The sequence below is a fragment of the Vulpes vulpes genome, chromosome 8 (genome assembly GCF_048418805.1).
Source record: "Vulpes vulpes isolate BD-2025 chromosome 8, VulVul3, whole genome shotgun sequence".
Lineage (NCBI taxonomy): Eukaryota > Metazoa > Chordata > Mammalia > Carnivora > Canidae > Vulpes > Vulpes vulpes.
In genome coordinates this window covers 35,956,111-35,976,247 of record NC_132787.1, presented here as the reverse complement: position 1 = coordinate 35,976,247, position 20,137 = coordinate 35,956,111, and the positions used below count along the sequence as shown (strand labels likewise).

The 20,137-nt window shown below is 35.4% G+C and overlaps 1 protein-coding gene across 2 annotated transcripts in view; it reads right to left on the bottom strand.

Annotated features, from left to right (window-relative positions):
• Positions 1 to 521: 521 nt before the first annotated feature.
• Positions 522 to 20,137, bottom strand: part of LOC112917506 (ovostatin homolog 2-like) — a 51,682-nt gene continuing 32,066 nt past the window's right edge. The window contains exons 24-36 of one of the 2 annotated variants that reach the window (XM_072766048.1): positions 19,778 to 19,954; positions 18,536 to 18,617; positions 17,574 to 17,730; positions 15,111 to 15,185; positions 14,103 to 14,268; positions 13,082 to 13,293; positions 11,841 to 12,050; positions 11,273 to 11,397; positions 10,117 to 10,207; positions 9,678 to 9,746; positions 8,596 to 8,698; positions 7,842 to 7,917; positions 522 to 693 (exon numbers count right to left, since the gene is read on the bottom strand). In XM_072766048.1, coding sequence (XP_072622149.1) covers positions 7,865 to 7,917; positions 8,596 to 8,698; positions 9,678 to 9,746; positions 10,117 to 10,207; positions 11,273 to 11,397; positions 11,841 to 12,050; positions 13,082 to 13,293; positions 14,103 to 14,268; positions 15,111 to 15,185; positions 17,574 to 17,730; positions 18,536 to 18,617; positions 19,778 to 19,954 — 1,520 coding nt within the window. In that variant the 3' untranslated portion in view covers positions 522 to 693; positions 7,842 to 7,864. Of the gene's footprint in view, positions 694 to 6,791; positions 7,081 to 7,841; positions 7,918 to 8,595; positions 8,699 to 9,677; positions 9,747 to 10,116; positions 10,208 to 11,272; positions 11,398 to 11,840; positions 12,051 to 13,081; positions 13,294 to 14,102; positions 14,269 to 15,110; positions 15,186 to 17,573; positions 17,731 to 18,535; positions 18,618 to 19,777; positions 19,955 to 20,137 lie in introns of those variants that run through there. The other variant, XM_072766049.1, reaches the window with a different exon arrangement.

Sequence of the window (20,137 nt, the reverse complement as noted above, 5' to 3'; positions counted from 1 at the left end):
ATTTGGCAGAGACAATCATAATTATTAAATATTTGAATAGCTACCCCTCTGATAAATAAATATATATCTACCTTTAAGCTAACTAAAGAGACTTCCCCATATGAGAATTCTCTAGATTGCCAATTAGCAACAAAAATTTGTAGTATCTACCCTTATAATTTTCTATCTGGGACTTATGTTTGGAATTATGGTTTATTTTCTTTTTCCATGGAATTATGATACTCGGAGAGTGATTCTCTTAATCTACTTATACTTGCCTCTGATTGTAGTTCAGTTGCATCTGACTGAGACTATGATTGCTTCTTGTTTTGAGGTGTCCTCCTGGGACCTCCAAAGTGAATTTTGCAGAATAGCCATTGTGTGTATATGTGTGCACATACACATGTGCGTGTGTGTATCTCCCAAATACACCCTCTAAATTTGGTATAGTTATCTAGCTGTTTAAATGTGAAATTTAAATGTGAAATAGTAACAATAACAGAAATATGTATGCACACAAAAATACAGACACACACACAATGTTTTTGGGATAAATTCAATGAATAAGAATGCCATTTCAACAGGGAATGCTGAACAGTTGCTTCTGATTCTCAGCTTGGGTTTTTCATCAGGCAAAATTGGTGTCACACTTCCAACATATGGGAAATTCGCCTTTTTCTATTCACATACATTCCAGTGTACATTTTTTTCATCCTGTAAAGCAGAGATTTATTTCATCATGAAGAATAAATGTGCAATGTTGGAATAAGGCTTCCTTGTAGTTACTAATAAAGAATTCCAAACAAAATCTGTTTTCAAGGTCATTGCTCTAGTCTAAAATGTATCTTGGAATTTCCTTTATGGTAAATGTTTTCAAAAGAGCAGTGGCTTCCTTTATAAAATCAAGAGAATGAGTCCAGTAATAGTCAAATGAAATATAAAGAAGATGTAAGTCCAAGTCTGTATATTTATGAATATATTGCAGTTATTGATACTGTGTGCTTTTATTTCAATATATTCATATATTTACTACACAAAGACATTTTATATCCAGTTACTGTTGTCTACATAGAAAAATTATTGAAAAGTATATAGGCAATATATACTAATAAAAAGTAAGTAGATAATAAATACTCATGAAAAGTCAAAATAAGAAAGAGGAAATTATATTTCCCATCTTAGTGAAAATATATTCTCAGTTCCAAAGTTAGTTAGTTTTGAAGTGTAACTTCTCTTCTGTTCTTCCTTTCTTGCTTCATTTTCTTTAAAGTACAGGTCCTCAGGTGGTATCTATAATTTTTAACATTACAATATGAAACTTCAATCTTAAAAAAAAAAAAAAAGGGCAGCCTGGGTGTCTCAGCGGTTTAGCGCCGCCTTCAGCCCAGGGCGAGATCCTGGAGACCCAGGATCGAGGCCCATGTTGGGCTCCCTACATGGAGCCTGCTTCTCCCTCTGCCTGTGTCTCTGCCTCTCTCTCTCTCTGTGTCTCTCATGAATAAATAAATAAAATCTTAAAAAAATAAAATATGAAACTTCTGGGAAGTTCCCTAACCATTTTGCCAACTTTAACTATCATTACTTTGCATAACATTCAGTGTTAGGGTAGAGGCTAAAGGACTTAAAGAAATCTGCCAGGAAATTAGTACAAGTCACGAGTCACGTAACAAATGAGAACTTGTCCTGCCCTCTGTAGAACCTGTTCATGACGAGAATTCTACCCATAACCTCAGTAGGCTGATATTTCATGCAGTAGATGGTAAGCAATGCTCATCTGTGTTCTTCTTTCAGACCTCTCTTTGTGTGAAGACCCACAGAGTATGTGCCTGCGGTGGGGCTCTGTCAAGGGTAGCAAGCTCACAGTGTTCTCTTCTGAGGTACTGTTACAGAAAATAATAAGGTGTCTGTAAACTTGTTTTGATTTTGGCATCAAAGTTTCTCTAGCAAGTTATAAAAATTTCCAGAATCTTTTTGCCAGTGGAGGCATACTTAGTCTTTAAGGCAGAGTGTGACTGGGAATGAATGCACCATGCTGGGAATGGTTTGCAATAAATGCAACCTCTTTACACAAATAAAGCTCTACTTTTATTGTAGCCCATAGGAAAACACATTTACTCAACTCGTCTTTTCAATATTAGTATGTGATTTGTGTATAGAATTTTCCTTCCTTTCTTTGCAAAGCAGTTATAGTGCAAAGTCTCTAGAGTCTGAAAGCCAGTGTTTGGATCCTAGTTCTTAACAGAGGAAAGACCTTGAATAAGTTACTTAAATTCCCTGTGTTTCTCTTTCTTTGTCCATAAACAAGAATAATAATAACAATATTTTATAGGCTTGTTGTGGGGATTAAATAAATTAATATATTTAAAGTGCCTGACACTTAGAAAACCCTGGAAAAGTCCCTATCAAGATATCACACATATGCATGCATGCACAGCTCCCCGCCCAAAAAAAATTCTCATTGTGAAGAACATTACTGTGAACAATAGGGGGGTTCATGTCAATCAGCACGCGTACTAGCCCCTCTTCAAAATGATTTCCCTGGGGTTAGTAATCTAGAAAGAACTTTAAAAAGGGGACATTACAAATTCTATATAAAAATATGATAGGAAAAAAAAGGCAAAGAATTGGGAAAAAAAGATGAGAAAATCTTTAAGAGCTGTATGTAACAGAATGCTGATCTTAAAAATATCAAACATTTATCTCTTCTGGCACAAATTCTGAGGAGGGTGGTATTAGCACTGGTTCAGCAGCTTACCATGCCCTCAAGGCATTTCTTTCATTCTTTCTTCTCTGCCACTTGGTGGGTCAGTATTTTTTTTTTTTTTTTTTGCCTCTTTAGTGGCAGCTTGGCTTCTACAGTAGCAAACATTATGCATTCCCAATAATATCTCAATCTTAAAGAAGAGGGTCAGCAGAAAAAGAGTTTTCTTCTCCTGAATCTCCTGAATACCTCTCTCTCTCTCTCTCTCTCTCTCTCTCTCTCTCTCTCCTTTCTCTCCTTTTCTACCAAGGAGCAAAGTCATTCCAGATGCTATACCAGGAGACATCCTTGTATAGGTCCTTAGTCTGATTTGGTTCTTATATCTCAGTGCTAGACCAAAGTAGTGATCTGTGGTGTGTCCTTTAGATATTCTCTATGGCAGAAATACTCATAATCCCAGCTGCTAGAAATGCTGTTGGCTCTCAGATGAATTCAGCTCTGAAAATCTCCCTCAGTATAAGAGAGACTTTTCATCCCCTTAAGGTATCCCATAATGGGTGCTTTTTTTTAATAAATTAATTTTTTTTGGTGTTCAATTTACCAACATACAGAATAACACCCAGTGCTCATCCCGTCAAGTGCCCCGCTCAGTGCCCGCCACCCATTCACCCCCACCCCCGCCCTCCTCCCCTTCCACCACCCCTAGTTCGTTTCCCAGAGTTAGGAGTCTTGATGTTCTGTCTCCCTTCCTGATATTTCCCAACATTTCTTTTCCATTCCTTTATATTCCCTTTCACTATTATTTATATTCCCCAAATGAATGAGAACATACACTGTTTGTCCTTCTCCGATTGACTTACTTCACTCAGCATAATACCCTCCAGTTCCATCCACGTTGAAGCAAATGGTGGGTATTTGTCGTTTCTAATGGCTGAGTAATATTCCATAATGGGTGCTTTGATGCTATAAAGACCTAGCTCCCTTACCTTAAGATGGGAGAATTCTAAAGACCCATTCTAGCACCAAAGAGCTCAATGGTCTGGGATTTTTATTGGGATTCATCACAGCTCAACTCTTCTCTCTGTATAATCCAGATTCTTTTATCCTCCACTGGTGTTATTCTTTAAAGCCCTCTTTAGTCAAACTCCCTACCCACAAATCTTTACCTCAGAGTCTATATTGTAGGGAACCTAGACCCCACAGACACCACTCCCTTTCAGTGGGAACTGTGATAATGTGATTGGCTTAATAGTTATAATTCATCTAAAAGTACCCTGCCCGAGGCCAGAGCTAAACACAAGTTCCTGTTTTTCTAGTTTTTCTCACTGTCTCAGACATCTATGCAGTTAACTTCCTCACCTCCTTCAAATCTTTGCTCAAATGTCACTGCTTCAATGAGGTTGAACGTAAATCTACCTAGTATTTCAATCCTTCTCCTTATCCCATCTCCCTGGACATTCTGGATCCTCTTACCCATCTCTACAGTTTTTATTTTCCAACAACACTTATCACCTTCCAATTTCTTAAATTTTGCTTATCTATGTTGCTGATTTTATGCTTACATTTATTGTTTGATTATATTACATGTATTGTATATCTCTCCCATTGAAATGTAAGCTCCACAAGGATAGCCATTTCTTACTATTTTCATTTACCAATATAGCCTGACTGACCAGAAGAGGTTTTTGGTGCACATAGGCACTCAAGACTGATGGTCTGAACTAAAACAGCATGGCAGTGTGGATAAAAGGAAGTGGATCAATGAGTTATTCATTTGGTAGGTGAACACTGGGTCATTATCAACAATGAATGAGTAGAATGTGAGGGACGAGGTGAGATACTTAGATAATTCTTTAGTGATGATATTGTCACACACTGAGATAGGGTATCTCAGTAAAAGAACCTGGTTTAGGGGTAAATGATGGATATCATTGAGGTGTCTGTGGGACATTTGACTAATATACAATAGACAGTGGGATTCACGGACGCTGAAAAGTAGATAAAAGGGAGATAAAAGGGAAAAAGCTGATAGAAAGAGGAGGAGAACGAAAAGGATGAGATTTCTAGGAGACAGTAAAGAGGATGTTAGGGCTTGGTATTTCATGTACTTGTTAAATGTATACATAACTTATTTCAAAATGCAAAAAGGGTGTAATGACTACATAAAAACATGATAGATGGAATGAATTATTCCTGTTGTCCAAGTACTTTGGTATAGAGGGGCAAGAGGGGCAAGTGTCATGTGATACTTGGATAACACGAGCCTCATCTAGATCAGAGCTATACATCATCCTCCATGAAATAGTCCATGGCGGTCTAGTTTACTAAAGATCCCTTCTTAAATACACACGTGTACACAGAAACACACACAGTCACATTGAAACTTGGCATTTCCCATTCAACACTCTAAACTAGAACATCTGGTATGTCCCATTTTATATTCAAATGTAGACCAAGGAAATGATTTTGGTTGTCTGTCCAATATAAACTAGAAAGAGGTTTCAATGCAAGGGGCAAGTAACAGAGCTATATTGTTCATTAATAGTCTTATTATTTAGAATATATTTAGATCCCAGTTCCCTGTCATCTTTCATACTTACCAAGAAATTTTGCAAGTATAAACATTAAATTCTAAACTTTATCTGTGCCTTGAGGCATAGCTGGTAGCAGGCCTCCCCATAACCTCTTTGGCTGCTTAGAATTTGAAAAACAATTTTATTATACCAGCAGACTAACTATTGAATATATGCTAAGTAAAATGGGGATTTAGAATTATTTACTTAGGCAAAAAAGAAGTTTCCCACAAAAAGACATTATTTACCACAAAGTAAATTCCCTTCATTTTACTTGAACCTTTAGCATAAAATGTACTAGAAGAGTCATATTTTCCTTGAGTGAAACTCTTGAGTATGTATAGAGCCTAGGGTGTTTTTAAAAACTATGAATACTGATGTCATATATAAACATATGATGTGCCAAGTTTTGATAAAATAAGAAAACTTAGAAGGCATAAAAAAATTCTTAACACAATGAAATAAACTTTTGTAGCACCAGATATAGATTGACACCAGCAGTTTATCTATGATAAATCGATTAATAAACATTTATTAAGGGCCAAGTTATAACGTGGGCACTATAAGCAGTAGACACTGGGCAGAGAGACTACAAAAATAAGTAAGTCTAATCATCATCTATTAAGACACTGTATTTTTAATTTGTGGGGCACTGATGACAGAACACTGTTTCCAATTTTTTTAACCCTACAGCTGGAGAACTAATCTGTATCTTTTTCTTGCCTGTACCAGTATTCTCAGCAGGGTTAGAAGCCTGTATTAAAGTCAGTAGAGAAATTGTTTTCATTTCTATCCTTATTTTCTCTAATTTCTTCCTGCCTCTGTTTTCTCAATATTAATTTATTGCTTTATCAGTAGGGTTAGGTTGAGCAAAGGATAGACATCGAATGTTGCTTTTCAGTAATAAGAGACAAAATTAGTACAATAAAAATGCTTTTTAAAAAGATAAAATTCCCTTGGGACGTGTGGGTGGTTCAGTGGTTGAGTGTCTGCCTTCAGCTCAGACCATGATCCCAGGATTTAGGATCGAGTCCCACATTGGGCTCCTTATAGGGAGCCTGCTGCTCCCTCTGCCTATGTCTCTGTGTCTCTCATAAATAAATAAATAAATAAATAAATAAATAAAATCTTAAAAAAAAGATAAAATGCCCTTGGATTACCCTTTCAATCATGTGTGGAAACTCAATAAATCCATCAATTCATTTATGACTTCCTTAGTATTTTTCCCCCATTCTTTGATGATCTTTCATGGAGAAGACTCTGTGTGTTTTGTGTTGCATGTGTTTATTTCCTTGAGCTCAAATGAAGTCCTCTGCAACTTAGTCTCTTTCCCTCATGTCCACTGACCCTGGCTTTCTCTCTTTTTCTCTGTATGTTGGAGGATTCCATATTATGTACATCACAATGTCTAAAAGCTTAAATTTAGAATTGATGACAATAAAGCAAATTATGAGAGTTGTCTTCAAAGAAAATCTTGAGTTTTCTAGGATGAAAATTCTGTATAATATACGGAAAGAAAAGAAAATCACAGACTTAGATGAGAAATGAGAGCATTTTATGGAATAATAATGAAATAAAATCTGATAAGAAGTCATGGCAGATTGCAGTATATTCAGTACAGGAGGTCGTTCATGGTTTTCTTCCAGGTTTGATACAGAAGAATGAGTTAGGGGATCCCTGAGTGGCGCAGCGGTTTGGCGCCTGCCTTTGGCCCAGGGCGCGATCCTGGAGACCCGGGATCGAATCCCACGTCAGGCTCCCGGTGCATGGAGCCTGCTTCTCCCTCTGCCTGTGTCTCTGCCTCTCTCTCTCTCTCTCTCTGTGTGACTATCATAAATAAATAAAAAAAAAAATTAAAAAAAAAAAGAAGAATGAGTTAGTTCATAGTAAATAGCTTTCCACCTGGGATATAAAAACAGAGTTTAAACGATGAATAACTATGTGTGTGTGTGTGTGTGTGTGTGTGTGTGTGTGTGTGTATACATATATATATAGCTAAGAAAACATACATACATACACACATACACAAACACACACATACATATATGATATATATGTGAATATGTATAAATATAGGTACATATGTATTTAATGACCTATCGATTTTATAAAACAAAGATGAGTGATTTTTAAAAATGAGACATCAGTAAAAGTCACATATATAGTTGTAAATTCTTTTTTTTTTTGTAAATTCTTTTTTTAAAAAGATTTTATTTATTTATTTGAGAGAGAGAAAGATGGAGAGAGGGAGGGCACATAAGGAGAAGCAGACTCCCCGATGAGCAGAAAGCATGATATGGGCCTTGATCCCAGGAAACTGAGATCATGACCTGAGCCAAAGCCAGACACTTAACCAACTGAGCCACCCAGGTGTCCCATATAGTTGTAAATTCTTTAAAGCTATTTTGAAGAAAATAAAATCTTAATGACTATCATAATACGCATCTAGAACACATAAACTATTCAAACTCTGTGATGTATCACAGACTTCTCTTTGCTTCATCCATTGTATTTTTTTTAGGTTTTCCTTTTAGTACCAGATGTATTTTCAATGGTTTCAATGTTTTCAATATTTGTAATTTTCTTACCTCTTCCTGGGCTTTGTTTTGTCTTACTGGGAAGCTGAAACACTATTGATGTTGTAAGAAACAAGGGCATATTCATCTGGAAAATAAAGAGTAAGTTCACCCATCTTAAATCTCCAACTTTCTATAACCAGATTATGTCAGACAATATAGGTACATCAGGCCTAATCTTTCCAAAATCTTTACAAGACAATCAATCACTTCCCCAATTTCTAAATCCAAAAATATCCTATTTAAGCTTAAGGTATTTAATGAAGTACATTCAATTAGTAAATGATAGAGCAGGAATTCAAATACTTGACAGACTTTGTATGGCATTCAATGAGAAACTAATAGCATTGACTTTCCAGGGAAAATTTTTATGGTCTTTATACATCTGAATAATTGTTTTGGAAATTAATCTATCAAGACTTTCCTATAACATTTCAAAATATTCCCCCCCTTCTCAAATCAACGTCCATAAAGGTAGCATGAAATGTAATTCTTGGCATTGACAACAAAAATAACAACAAAGAGATCTTAAAGCTCAGCAAGTATCTCAAGTTAAAGGGGAGCCCTCTCACATCACAAGGATTCTAGGCATTGAAAAACTCTGGTAACTGGAAAATGGCCCAGACAAAATTTATAGTAGGGAGAAAAAAATCAATATATAAAGTAAAAGCAGTCATCATTTAGTCTTTGATGACGGAGGATGATTTTGGAAAATGTAGAGGCTCAGGAAGTCAGTAGCTTTAGGACATAGGCATTGCTTGCCTACCTTTTTCATAATAATCATAGACCATAACTGGGGCTGGCTGAATGTTGGACACAAAGTTGGTTTGCTCAACAGTGAAAGTAAAGTGGTTTGCTGTCCCAAAAACCTGTAAAGATGCAAATTATAAATATGTCAGGTCTGCATCACACAAAGACACAAATTATAAATACATTAGGTATAAATACATCAGCAACAAAAAGAAAATCACAGAACAAATTATCTCTGGGAGTTCATTATTTACTTAATTAAATAGATCTAGGGTATCAGGATCTTACATAATGACAAAATAATGAGTTAAATGATATTAAATTATATGAAATTTTAAGTTCCATTTCTTATATTGAGGTCCAAGAAATCTAATTGAAAGCATTAGGGTAATGCAGGTGTGAATGGTCATGATGTACACATAGAAGGGATGACTCTAAAACTCTTGCTAGCCTTTGTTGGAGCTCAAGCCAAACTATAAAAGAATTATACATCTGCTCTGTAACCATACCATGTTAGATGCCGTGAGGAATGAAAAACAGGGAAATGATAGTTCTGACTTGAGAGTCACCTAGTCAAGTAGCAAAAGCATATATAAAATAATGTTAGAGTTAGTGGGGAGAAGATAGATTATCAGTGGGATTGAAGAGCACTGATCACCTTTAATGTCCCATATTTTTTGACTAACTCTGTCATATATACAGCTGACCCTCTGTAGGGGCATCAACTCCCTGCACAGTTGAAAATCTGATATAAGTTTTGACTCTCCAAAAACTGAACTACTAATAGCTTACTATTGACCTTACCAATAACATAAACAAGACATATTTTGTAGGTTATATGTATTATATACTGTATTCTTACAATAAAGCAAGCTAAAGAAGATGTCATTAAAAATCATAAGGAAGAGAGAATATATTTACAGTTTTGTACTGCATTTATAAAAAAGAAGTCTTGTGTGAGTGGACCCATGCAGTTCAAACCTGTGTTGATCAAGGGTCAACTGGATATGTTCATTTACATATGAATAAAATACAAGCATCCAAGGACATTCAGAAAAGAAAAGAAAGCCATGGGGAAAAAATTATTACTCAACTTACAGTTTCCAAGTAGAAAAGAACATGGTCATTCTTGACTTCAGTCTTCATCACTTGGCCATTGTTTTCAAGCTTTATAGAAATTGGCAGGGAGGGATGGAGATTAAAATATTAAAGAATACCTCTGGTATTGAATATTTTCATGTTTTTTACTTAACCAGTTTTCAGGTATCTATATTATGGATGTTGTCTGTGCCATGATATTTTTTATAAACACAAGTAGGGACTAAATAAAGAACTAAATTATGACCTATGGGAAAAATGACTGCCAATTGCTTCAAATTAAGAATACTTGTTTCTCCAGTGTTATAGCAAAAATAAAAATGAACTTTGAGTATATTTATGTAAAGGAAGAATTACATGACTTTGTTTGGCTAACAAATTACTGTATCTATACACAATTTCTTTTTCTGGACTGAAAGTGTAGTCTTCTGTTATTTACCTTCTCAATGGATGCCATGACTGGAGTAAATCCTGACAGCATTTTTACATCAACAAGGACCATATTGGAGTTATTGTGAATTCCAGTATACCTGAAATTTAAAAACAACACAAGTTTAGACAATAGCCTAAAAAAGTGACCTATCTTATGGCAAGGATGGTGGATACATAGATACCAACTGGCTATATATCTGGAGCAAAGGTAAAAAACTGAAGAGGGAACACCTAAAGAAAGTGATTCTCAAACATCTGAGAATAGGAACAATTAGAAAGACAAGGGACATATAAATTGGGATAAAGAGTGAATTATCTGCACCTGGAATCTCCCCAATCTCTTTTAAGCTTCCTCGGGGCCTCAAAGTCATAGCTTATAAACAAAGCTGATAAGTTTGTATCACATATACTTATGTTAGCCTTAGATTTGCATAATACTTAAAGGATATCTTTGTTTAGAAAGCAAGGTGTTGGTAGAAATTTAGAGTAGCCATGTCCCCAAGTCATGTAGATTATGTCCCTAACTCTGGATAGCATTGTTGGGACACAAAATTGAGAGTTCCATGGTGTATGCAGTTCTTATCTTAGCTCTGATGTTTAAGAGATTTCATTTGGAAATCCTAGGAAAAATCCCCCAAATGAATTGTATTCAATGTTTCCCCATGTATTAATGAGGACTAAAACTCTCTGGCACCTATAAATTATATTTTAACTCAGGAAAATTATTTTATCTACTCCAAAAAATAAAAATCTAAAATATTGCTCTATACAGTTAGAGAATAAGCGTCCATAAGTTTTCTCATGCTGGCCCACCTGTGCCTGTCTTTGGCACCTCCATTGTCCAAATCCAATGGTACTTCCATAAACATGAAACAACGGAGGCATTTCTGGAATATCAGTGATGCAGAAGCTTTCAAATTCATACTTGCCTACAGTACAATTCTCACTTGCATAAGCACTGCACTGTGATGTACACACAGAGCTAGAAAGAGACTATGCTATAGAAATGTCACCACCAACATATGAACTCATTGTGGTCACCATTATTAATATTTATTTTGCTAGTATTTGAAACAATTACTTTTTAAAAAAAACAATTATTTTTTAATCTATTACTCAGGATCTCTCTAACCCAGGAGTTGATAACAAAATGGAACACTTACTTGAGGGTTACTATCAGGTCAAAATATCTCTGAAATGTATCTGAAGAGTTTTTCTTGATTATTTCCAAGGAAAGGGAAAATCCAGATGCTTTTTTAGGTAATAGTACATTATTCCTCAGGGTAACCTAGAAAGAATGCCAAATCAGAAGAAAATCCATTCATATATCCTGTAGTAAGAACTGAAGGACTTTTCTCTATTTTCATTATTACTGCAGTTTTTTTTTTTTACATTTTTATCATTAGGGAATAAGGCAAAATGTAATTATCCAGGTTTCAGTAGACCCAAGAGTCTTTACATAAACAAATAATCTTGACATAATGGAAACATCAGAATGCTTTCTAACAGTGATGCTCTTCAAGAAACCTCAGTTATCTAGCTATGCTTAAGAGTATCTTTTTGTAAAATAACTTGCATTTTCAACTATTGAATAGAAAATATCAATGAGAGAAAGAACAGAGATAATAATGGAAATACACAATGGAAAATAACACTCCATCTGTGACTGAAAGGATAGTCTAGCTCTTTAACTGGAAAATATTTATCTTTGTCTCAGGTAGATTCTATTACCTGGATAAATGCACAACCTTGTCCTTCCACATCTAGTGTGTATTGTCCATGTGCTTTTTTTAGTTCAGAACGCTGGACCAATAAGCGATTGTCACCGTTGACCTGGAACATCTCATTGGATTCTTCACCGCTTACGGTGACAGTGTTTTGATCATTAGAGAAGGTGAACTTCATATAGTGGGTCATAGCAAGAAGACAGACAGCAGTGTCCTGCAAAGAACAGTAGAAGCAAAGATCTCAGCTTGTTATGATGCCATATTAGTCATCATTTGGCCATTAGCTTTAAGTAGATTCATAAAAATATTCCTATGACAGGTCAACAGAACGCCAAGAACCAAATCCTAAACAATAGAAAAATACATTTGCAAAAAAAAAAAAAAAGAAATAAAAAGAAAAATACATTTGCTATGCAATTGTTGTCATTTAGTCTCCCTCAACAAATTCAGATTTTAGTAGTCCAAGGATTTTACAAAGTGTAATCTCTGCATTGAAAATAGTGCCAAATCTTTTATAAAAATTGACATAATATAATATTATATTATCATATGATATTTCCATTATGTCCATTTGCTAAGTATTTTGGTTACCTTGGATAATGCTTATGCCCATTGATCTTTGAAGAAAGTATTCAGAATCAGAAAAGGATGTTGTGAGATACACTAATATGGTTTTATTCAGAAAGTAAGACTACAGTAAAGAAAGTAAGGAGGGAAGTAAAGCTTTCCTTTGAGGGAATGAAACTGCATTTCTTTCAATTTTAATTTTTTTCCGTTAAGACACAAACCACTATTCTTTTTATACCCATTTCTTCTGTTACTCATTCCTTTCATTGTTGTTCCCAATGTATATATCACAGAAACAGAGGGAAATATTTTTTTCCTGGTTGATATATAGTATCATTGGATATCTAACTTATCATCAAGACTCCAGTGCTTATGACAACAATCTCTTCTAGACCTGTATTCTACTTCTACTGTATACGTGAAAGTAGAAATTAGTAATAAATTCCTTGAAAACAGGCTTTAGTTTATTCATTTATACCAATAGAGAGTTCTTCCTAGAGTGTCTGTTACACAACAACAGCCCAATAAATAGTTGTTGACTAATAATAGAATACATAGTATCGAATATTCTTCATCTCAGAAAGCATTTTCTATGATTACCTTTGCTATCTAGATTATTGAAAAGTAGTATCTTTTGTGTTACACATATTGTTATTATTATCAAGAACAATCAATCACCTGAGTGGAAGAGAAGCCCCCATGCGAATTCATCTGTTGGGCAAGCCATTGCACAATCTTACTCGCATAGGTGAGGTCAGGAGTTTTCTTGGAAAGAACAGCCAATAGCACGTAACAAGTCTTCTCGGTCTCAGCAGAAGGTGCATGAGGAATAAAGGATGGGGATGTGTCTGTCTTGGGTTTCTTTGCCCTTTCCCAATATATCACATTATCTGAGGAAAAGGAAGAATTTTCACACAGTCCCTATAAACACCATTAATTACTCATAAGAACAGTGCAATTTCCATTCCTGACCTCTGCTATGGGCTGAGATGAGTCCCCTTCAAATTCACATTTCAAGTCCTAATCTCCAGTACCTCAGATTGTGACTGTATTTGGAGATAAGGCCTTTAAAAGGGGTGATTCAGTTAAAATGAAACTATTTGGGTGGGCCCTAATCCAGTATGACTGGTGTTCCAATAAGAAGAGGAATTTGAACACACAAAAGGGACACCAGATAGGCAGGCACACAGAGGAAAGGCCGTGTATAGACAGAAGGAGAAGATGTCCAAATCTTCTAAGCCAAAGAGAAAGACTTTAGAAGAAACCACACCTGTTGACATCTTGATCTTGGACATCTGGCCTCCAGAACTGTGAGAAAATTTATTTCTGTTGTTTAAGGAACCTGGTCTGTGGTATTTTGTTATGGAGGCCCTAGCACACTAATAAGCCTCCAATAGCAACTTCCTAAGGTTAAAAGTGGTATGTGATTAAATCCCACAAACAGTACTTTTGGTCTATGGCATGATCACAATGCTTGATTTCCTTTATTTCACTCATTTGAAGAGAAACTAGTTGAAAGGAGAAAGAAGGAAGTAGAAAATATGTAATGTTCTTCAGAGATAAAGGGGCCATTGAGAAACCCCAGAAGAGAAATAGAAACTTATCAGTGAAGACAGGGTTCCTATATGGTTGCTAAGTAAGTTTCATTGCTTTATTCTCAAGGTCATCCCCATTAGTAAAAGTGAATAATAATATTTACTTGTTTTGGTAGCAGATTGATCGAGGATCTGGAGTAAGGATTCCACTTGCTTCTCTCTTTCAGCTAATGCAAAAGCATAAGCTAGAATTGCATGGATATAGCCATTGGTGACACCATCTTCCAGTGCCTCCTCTAGGCAAAAGAGTCCATTTCGTAGAGCAGGAAACTAGTTAAGGTGAGGGATAATATATTTTAAAAATATATCAGAATACTTCATAAGCTTGCTGAATATTTAAAATAATCATTCTTTATATAGTATATCCTTGAGGTATATTTTACCTAAAAACCTGTTCATATGTACACATGTATTATACTTTATAAAATTGTTAAAATTCATTTTAATGGCAAAATTAGTATTTGGGAAATAAAATATACATAATATGAAAATAGTAGTTTTATATCTCTTCAGTAATATTTTAATTGATAATATGTACTTCTTCTATGTGGCAAAGCATATGAATTTATTTTTAGACCTAAGATATTTTACTCTAATATCTAAAATAGAGGTTTGTATTTCTAAAGATGATTTTTGACATATTCTAATGACTCAGAAAATTCCTGCTATCTTAGTTCAGAAATAGATTTTTGAGTCAGATAATCTGAATTTGAGATGGAGTGTAGCCAATATGAATCATGCTTAAGTTGAAAATGTTTACACACTCAATTGGTTAGACAAATAGAATATTAAGTTATGCCTATACATAGAATAGGGGTTCTTCACCCGAAATTCATGGCCAAACTTCAGAAGTTATTTCAATACCCAAAATGGTATGAAAAGCTTGTGTATGTGTGCAGTTGTGTATTCTCCCTATAGAAAAACTCAAGAGTGCTCATCACCAGTTTCTACGAATCAAAAAATCTTTGAGCAGTATTCATTTAAGGGGTGGTAATGAATTAAATGCTCTCTTGATGTTTCATTCAGTCTGAGAATTTCAGATCACTCTGAATCCATAATTAATTTAATGTGCATTTAAGTGACTGGAATTCAAGGATGATGGGAAGCCATACAGTGAAATTGAGTCCAGCTTCAAGGAAGGCTCCAACAACATATGCAGTGAATAAAATGTTCTCTTCTTCTCCACCCTAAACACAAAGGAATAATCAGAGGACAGTAGGTCATAAAAAAAGCTATTCTTCTGGAGTGAAACTAAGTATGAAAAAAACAGTAGAACAAATACTCTTATTCATAAAATCATCTTAAATGTAATTTTAAAATTAAATGGTTAATAACTATGCTGAATAAGAATCCATCAAGATTTATTACAGTACTGAAATAAAAAATACCATTAATCTCAAGTACATTAAAAACATAATACACATCTATTTATGCCCTAATCTTGAGCATGAATTCCAAGCAATTCATATGGCTCTATTTTACTCTTTGTTGTTAATTTGGAAACGCAAGCAAAGAATTTCTGCTGCTTGGAGAGAAAGTTTCTGGGAAGGTGCCTGAACCTTTCTGGAAAAGTATCCTGAGAAGTAACAATAGTTAGGTCTCATAGATTTCTTTTTTTTTAAAATGATTTTATTTATTTATTTGAGAGGAGAGAGAGAGGAAGTGAGAGAGACAGCATAAGCAGGGAGGAGGGGCAGAAGGAGAGAGAGACCTCTCTGAACACGGAGCCCAGCATGGGACTCAATCCCAGGACTCTGGAATCATGACCTGAGCTGAAGCAGACGCTTAACTGACTGAGCCATCCAGGTGTCCCCTCATAGAATCTTAGAGGATAAAATCAGAAAAGCATGTATAAGTTATGCAATTTGTAAACTGACAGTGAATAGAAATGCAGTGGGGAACTTAAGCATTAAGTAAACCAGCATTCACACCATAGATTCTGATTCAAAAAGTCAAGAATAAGACAGAGGGAGCTGTATGGAGCTCTAAAGATACTAATACAAACAAAACAGTATTCAGCTGGCACTGGAGATCCACTGATCTAGCATAAACCTCTTTTTTTCTCTAAGCAAAAATATGACCTCTTTCTTCTACAGAAAATGAATATCTGAGGAGCTCAGTTTTCAAGGTACAAATAACTGTAGAAGCAAACACTAAAATAAAATGCAGGAATCCATTTAAATTATAATAAGTTCTATTACCATTCCTCTACAGTATAGGTTTTTATTTTTTCGTTGCTTTTTACTCTTTTCCAATTTGATACGCACACACAAACACACACTTAATTATGGAAGAGGGATTGGGTAAGATCAGACAAACTGAAGCAGTAGTCAGTAATGAATTCACAAAGGAGAAAAATGTAGAGATGTTTTAGAAGAGAACATGAAAAATTCTCATTTTCTACATGAGAACAAGGGCTCTTCTCTACCAGGGAGCTACTGTTGTGAAGAATAGATTTGGAATAATTTAAAGACATTTTTCTACACTACAAAAAGTATAGCAATCTGAAAACCATTTGCATTAAAATTGAATACCACACAGAGTGGCCATTTGTCCATATCTTAAATATATTTTTTTAAATTTTTATTTATTTATGATAGTCACAGAGAGAGAGAGAGAGAGAGAGAGGCAGAGACACAGGCAGAGGGAGAAGCAGGCTCCATGCACCGGGAGCCCGATGTGGGATTCGATCCGGGGTCTCCAGGATCGCGCCCTGGGCCAAAGGCCGGCGCCAAACCGCTGCGCCACCCAGGGATCCCCCATTTGTCCAAATCTTGAAGTGGATTAGCTTTACATTCCCAAATCCAAGAAAAGGAATGATGATTAAGAAGGATACAGCAGGAAAGCCCAGAATATTTCAAGTGAATAGGTCATGTTAAAGTATCATGATTAGAGGAGTTGTTTCCAAAGGAAAATACAAAGATTAGGAGAATAAAAGACACAGGGGATGGAATGGAAGTGTACACCTATCTGCAAAGAAAGGAAATCAGAAGGGAAAATTTCTAGCAATTTACCTAAATATGGATAGGGAAAGGGAAAGCGTAGGTACCATTAAGGAGATAGTTCATATCATTTGAATTTTGACCTATGGCAAGCGAGGTCTTTATGCTTTGACTTGAGAAGGTATTGGGAGAGTGTTTCACTGAAATGCTATAAATTCCCAGATATGTTTCCTGAATTTTCTTGCTATCCATTACTAGGAATAGATTCCCTAATCAAGAATCCTGATTAGGATCCTTTACATATTGTCTGGCTCCAAATTTATGAATGCTATTTTCCCAGATTTTTCTTCCTTCTCTCCTGTTTTCAGTTTATACACTGAAGGAAACTAGTTCTATGGAAGAACAAAAGACAGTGAAGCAAACAGCAGATTCATGAGGAGTTAAGTCTAGATGGGGTAAACAAGTATGTAGTAGAATGATGCTGTTGACCAATATACTACAGGCCTATGCCTGGCAGATTCAGAAGGGTAATATTCACCAGAAAATATCCCTGTTCCAGATTAATTAGATCAGAGGTAGGAAAGATAGGCAATGCAAAGGGGCAAGGAGAGCCTGATTGTGTTCATCTCTTACCTCCCAGGCATTGTTGAAAACCTTGCCATCACTTTCAAAGCAGCCATTTATGTTCTGTTTGCTTGAAAGCCAGATTAAAGTCTCTCTTTGCACGTGTTCATCAATGTAAACATATTCCTTCATTCTCTCTAATGTCTTAAAAGTAAGGGCACTGAGCCTGTAATGCAAATCACTAGTTAGACAAAAGTTAGGTAAAAAAGAAATGTCATCTATTCCACAGATTCACTTACCATTGTTCCCTTTGGATAACAGATGCATCTAATTTGGCTAATATTAACTGCAAAGGATCTTTACTGATAGTGCATTTTTTCCTTTGGGTCAGTAAAATGTTATGAATATTAATATGTAAAGAAGAAGTGTAGGTCATTTTCAGCATGTTTACAGACAAAGTTCTTGCTTTATGGTTCATTAGATTATCTATACATGGAGATGAAGGGGGTATAATCAGATGCTTCTAGTTTGTTTGTTTGTTTTAGAGGGAGAGAGTCAGAGAAGGGTCGGGGGGGGGGGGTGAAGGAGACCTCAACATGGGGCTTGATCTCAAGACCCTGAGATCATGACCTGAGCCAAAATCTAGAGTTGGATGCTTAACTGACTAAGCCAACGAGGTGCCCCTTGAGCTTTCTAGTTTTGCTTTCCTTTCTCCTAACTCTACATAGGTCTCTGAGAAGTGCAGATCAGCCTGTGTCACTTTCCACAAGGTTAGATTATGGAAGTACAGGGGATTGTCAGTGAATGATCAGACTCCTTGACAAATTGCCATGGCACTCCAGGTGTATGGTTGCATTAGAATTAGAATAATCAAACACTTTAGCTTCTCTGATTCATCTCTGTAAATTCACTTTGAAACCCATTTTGCTTCCAAATCCTACCAAACTCAACTCCCTTAGACTCTCACAAGCCCTCCTCAGATCACTCCTATATAATTCAAGATAAAATTTTTTTTCAAGAAAATACTTTACCATATGCTTCCTTTCTGATTCTTCTGCCAAAAAACACTATATGAACCATCAAAGTTTTTGAAAGACAACTGTTTTTGATAACCTAAAGTAAAAGATCAGGAAATTATTTTTTTAATCTAAGAAAATTAGAAGAAAAAGAATGGCATAGTACAAGCCCTGTGTTTGGGTTTTAGACATAAATTATTAGATTGATAAATTTTAATTTCTGAAACTCAGAGTCTCTACTCTTAGTGAGAAAAAATAAATTTTACTTTCTGGGGTTTTATGACAAGATATTTATTACATGTGACTATATATATATATGTAATTATAGGCACTTAACTAATTGTTTTTTTTTTAATTTTTATTTATTTATGATAGTCACATCAGAGAGAGAGAGAGAGAGAGAGGCAGAGACATAGGCAGAGGGAGAAGCAGGCTCCATGCACCGGGAGCCCGACGTGGGATTCAATCCCGGGTCTCCAGGATCGCGCCCTGGGCCAAAGGCAGGCACTAAACCGCTGCGCCACCCAGGGATCCCTTAACTAATTGTTTAATACCGTTTCCTTAAGGTTAATTTTCTTTTGTGTTATCTTTCTGAAAAGAAAACCTGAAGAAAATTATACCCTTGGGTCTTTCCTTGATAGCATTTTTTTTTTTTCAGATTTTAAGATTTATTTTTTTATGAGAAACACAGAGAGAGAGGTAGAGACATAGGTAGAGGGAGAAGCGGGCTCCCTGAGGAAAGCCCAGTGTGGGATTTCATACCAGGACCCCAGGATCATGACCTGAGCCAAAGGCAGACACTCAACCTCTGAGCCACCCAGACATCCCTTGATATCATATTTTACAAGATTTATACATCCTTTTTCTATATACAAATCCAATCACTCCATTGCAATGTAACACAACTGAACAAACAAACAGAAGCTGATAAATGAGAAGCTGATAAATGAACTATTTATAGCTACTATTAGGAAAAACAGCAATGAACAAGGTAACTTGGCAAAATATTCAGATTAAAAAAAACTAGACTCATAATTTGAGATGTTATTGTTCTGAATTGAGAAGCTATATGACCACACAGATACTGAATTAAAAAAAAAAAAAAGACTAGTTTGGACTCAGAGCATCCCAGTTCAGAGTTCAGATCCACTGTCCCCCACGCATGATAATATATCACAGTAAGAGCTTTATGACATTGTAGTATTAGTAACAATTAATTTTATTTATTATGGACAGAAATAACTTAAATGGTCTCACCGTTAGACAAGAAAAAGAAAGCCTTAGATTTAACTTCCTTTGTCAACTGTTTAGTAGATTTCAGATAGTCAAGGACATAGGTATCTGATGCTAGTAGGGCAATATTCTGCTCTCCACATCCATAGGGCATTTGGAGAAGATTCTCCAGATTTTGCATGGCAAGTCCTAAGATATCCCCTAAAAATAAGAAAAGCAGAAGGTTACTACTGCTTATAAGTTGGCATCTCAGCATTAATAACTGTGGATAAAAGACACATAGTGGAAGTTAAATTGTACTTAAATTTATTTAAGTATTATTTATTATTAATATTATTATTATTTATATTTATATATTTTATATATTTTTATTTTAAATATTAA